Source organism: Pteropus vampyrus, unplaced genomic scaffold (genome assembly GCF_000151845.1).
Source record: "Pteropus vampyrus isolate Shadow unplaced genomic scaffold, Pvam_2.0 Scaffold324, whole genome shotgun sequence".
NCBI classification, from domain to species: Eukaryota; Metazoa; Chordata; class Mammalia; order Chiroptera; family Pteropodidae; genus Pteropus; species Pteropus vampyrus.
In genome coordinates, this window is record NW_011889105.1 from 1,552,587 (window position 1) to 1,556,327 (window position 3,741).

The 3,741-nt window shown below is 35.2% G+C and overlaps 1 protein-coding gene across 2 annotated transcripts in view; it reads right to left on the bottom strand.

The window, feature by feature from the left end:
- Positions 1-1,090: 1,090 nt before the first annotated feature.
- Positions 1,091-3,741, bottom strand: part of RORB (RAR related orphan receptor B) — a 186,125-nt gene continuing 183,474 nt past the window's right edge. For both annotated transcript variants that reach the window (XM_011377907.2, XM_023521951.1), the window contains exon 10: positions 1,091-1,831. In XM_011377907.2, coding sequence (XP_011376209.1) covers positions 1,676-1,831 — 156 coding nt within the window. In that variant the 3' untranslated portion in view covers positions 1,091-1,675. The remainder of the gene's footprint in view (positions 1,832-3,741) is intronic.

Genomic DNA, 3,741 nt, shown 5'->3' on the forward strand with positions numbered 1-3,741 from the left:
AGGAGATCATAATTTTTGTTGCTTTATATACAACTTTCGTCTAGCTTCCTTTTGAAAAATCTTATTTTGGATCAGATAAGACCAAAGGCATAAAGCCTTCAGAAGACAGGCAGAAGAAATTCCTTGGAATTTATGCTTTTCTGCTGCTCAGTTTGATTGAAGAGCCGGTGGAGAAGTGAGTACTAGGAAGTCTACATTCTCTAATCCTGATCTCACTTGTTACATTCTGTACCTTCAAAAGTTGCTGAAAAATAATCCTAGGCTAGATGAATAATGTAACTTCAAACTGCATAGGAAATACTTTTGGCTTTGGGGTATATTAGTTCTATAGAATAACTCAGATTTTTTTTCCCCAATCTGTCAAGTTTTTGCTATATTTTTATAATATAGCATTTTGGAGTTGAGAAAAATTAGAGGCTACAGAGTAGAAGGACATATGAAGTTCTGCCTCTCCCTTTATTGCTGCTTTTCCTAACAAACTTGTTAAAGAGAATGAATATAAAGAACTACGCTTTACTTTGTATATTCTCTTTCTACCTCTTTTTTTGCCAAAAAACAAACAAAAAAACAAACAAACAAAAAAACATGGTTTGGAGAGAAAATGTTTATATGAAATGGCCTTGGGACCCTGGGTTCTGATTTACTCTTTTACTCTAATTTTATTAGAAACAATTGCTGGTGGTCATAATCTACAGACTATTTCTCTGTCGAAGACACAATAAGCACTGAAATCATGTTTCTTTCACAACCTGAAATCCAAAGGAAAAAAGTGTGTTATGTGTTCCAGTGAAAAACAGGAAATATCTGCTGTTTGGTCAAAAATATTATCTGAGGTCCAATTCTTAAAACAGGAAAATGGCTCCAAATACTTATATTTTCCCCCCAATATGTACCATCTTGACAAGGCTTTGATGTCATTTATAGAAACAGAGTTCTTATACAGAGGCCGTGCATTATAATTATTCCTAGTAGACTTATTTCTGAATTGGTACCATCCTGCCATTGACTAGAGATGAAAACTCTGGCTAGGAAAACAAAATATGATTGCCTAACATAAAGGTAACATATAACACAGAAGGTAAATAAGATAAGAGAGCCTAACTGAACCTCCTTTGCTAGTAGGTATGGTATTTTAAGCCACAGTGCATGTGCATGTATAAGTAATCGTCATATATAATATTCTCAGATATTATATACTTATTACATACATGCACAGTGCTTTCCAAGACAGCTACAAATTTACACATGCATCAACTATCTAAAAACATAGAAATAGGTAAGCCTATTAAGTGAAATTTTCTTAAATTATATTTGAACAATCAACAGGAAAAGTAATCATGTAAAGTACCGCTCTGTTCTTGTATATATCTACAATAAAATTCTATAAACAGTTGTCTCCCAAAACATACCCGAATAAAATAAAAAAAAAGATAACACCCAGTGTCCTATATTTGTATATTTATGGTCATTTCAAAAACAAACAAACAAATAAAAGAGCCCCACTCAGGTGCATATTTACATTCTTCAAACTGTAGCGGTGAAAAATAATTCTATTAAGTGCAGGACATTCCTAATGTTGCAGTAGTGACATTTGTCTTAAGTCTTCATGAACACATTGCTTTTGTCTTAATGTAGTGATGCATTCCATGACTACGAGACAGTCCTGTCGTTGCCTTCATTTGCAGACGGTGGCACAGTCAGGGTTAAAGAGCTCCTTGTATAATGGAGGAAAGAGTGTATTCACTATGTCTGGATGTGATTGCTTAAATACCTGCAGCTTCTCCCCGTGCAAGTTGCAAACTGCCGTGATGGTTGGTATCTTGGCTATTAACTGCAGAATGGAGGGACAGGGAAGGAGAGAAAGGAGGAAGCTCATTAGTGCTCTGTCTTCTGAATCACTGTCCTTCCTGGCCCCAGATGAAGGGAAATGGCTTTGGAAAAAAGATGTTCAGAAAGAAAGAAGGCTCAGTTTCAGCTTTTCCTTTAGAACAGAACAAAACAAAACAAAATGCTTACCCGTCCCTGCCCCCATTCTCTAAAGGGAAAATAAAGAGAGAGAAAGCCGGACCAAGTTTCCTGATTCATTGTACTTAAATAAAATATGTATGGGAGATAGTCTCATTTAATCATTAAGAGTGGGTTCTCTGCAGGCAGGCTGACTGAGTTGGAATCCTTGTTCCAAAATAGCTAAATGGCTGTATGGCTGTGACCTACGCTATGTTTCAGTTTTCTCATTTGTAAAATGAGCTTAGTCACAGAATCTACATCACTAGGTTGTTCTGTGGACTGAGTGAGGTAAATCGTATAAAAGTGTTAAAAATATCGGAGGCACGAAACACAATTGTTAGCTAGTATTATTATTATCTATTATTCCCCACAGATTTTTTAATGATGTGAATATTAGATTTGTAGGTTTGGAAGGTGACGATGTTAGGGAAGTGTAACCTAAACTGTATGAGGTGTAATTCATAATTAGCTGGAATGCTTTACTGTCAAGCTCACTAGCCTGCCTGTATCTCTAATCCTTTTTGGCTATAATGCATAAAATGAAACCTATATTTAATCAGTAGAAAATTTGGGAGGTCATTGGAGCTTAGTTCCCTTAAGGAGGTGTTTTAAAGACTCATGGGAGAATATCCACTTAAAATTTCCAGATTTTGAGATATATCTATCTATCTATCTATCTATCTATCTATCTATCTATCTATCTATCTATCTATCATATAAGATGTAATTTTAAGTTCAAATACACAGAAGACAGTGTTTAATACAATTTAAAATGCCTAAGTTTTGCTAAATGCTATATAGACCTTAGGAGATGACCAATTCTAGCTTTTAACATCCTTATAATTTAGGGACACTTAGAATCCAACGTTTAGTGTCAAAATTAGGTTAAACCCAAATATCATTGTGATCTAATAACTGTGGGAATAAGATATGTTCTCATACAGAGAATACTTTTACAAAAGACAAACTTTATAGTTCGTATAGCTGACCAAAGGTACACTTGAAAATGATGATAAAATTAAATTTAATAAAACCCATTTAATCACCAATTAGGCTCACTGTGCTCCCTATCCTATTTAATAAGAAGCCATTTCAGCCTTTGAAGTAAAAGAGGAAATAGATAATTAGTTACTTTGTGGCTTTTCAAAATCAGAAATTTCCACTCTTTCATTAACTTTCCTTTTAACAACTGATGTCTATATGACCATACTACGAGCAATTTAAAAATAGCACTAGGATTAGAGCTGTTGACATATTCATTAAAGGGATATAGAATACATAAAAAGGTGGGTGTTTTCAGCCTTTCCATTTCCACTGCTATTTACTGATAGAGATAGAAAGAAAAAAAATCTATAGAATGGGTGTTAAATTTTAGACTCAGAATGAAAACTTTCTGTTCAACATTACAAGTTACTTAAACTTGTAGTAGGCATTCCACTAAACAGCAGAAGGCACAAACTGGTATGGTTCTTGGTTATAATCTACTTGGAAAGACAGATGTGAATGAATTTACCACACAATCAAAAGCAGACTGAAAAACTGTGGTGAGTGCTGTAGAGGAAAAGTGCTAGGAAAAGTGGTAGATAACAGGACGTTCTGACTTCTGTCAGGCCAGGGAAGGCTCCCCTGAGAAAGTGCCATAGAGGAGGAACTCTGAAGGAAGAGTGAGAGCTAACTAGATGCTGGGACGGGGTTGCATAATATGCCTCAGGATCTTATGCACAGACTCTAGGC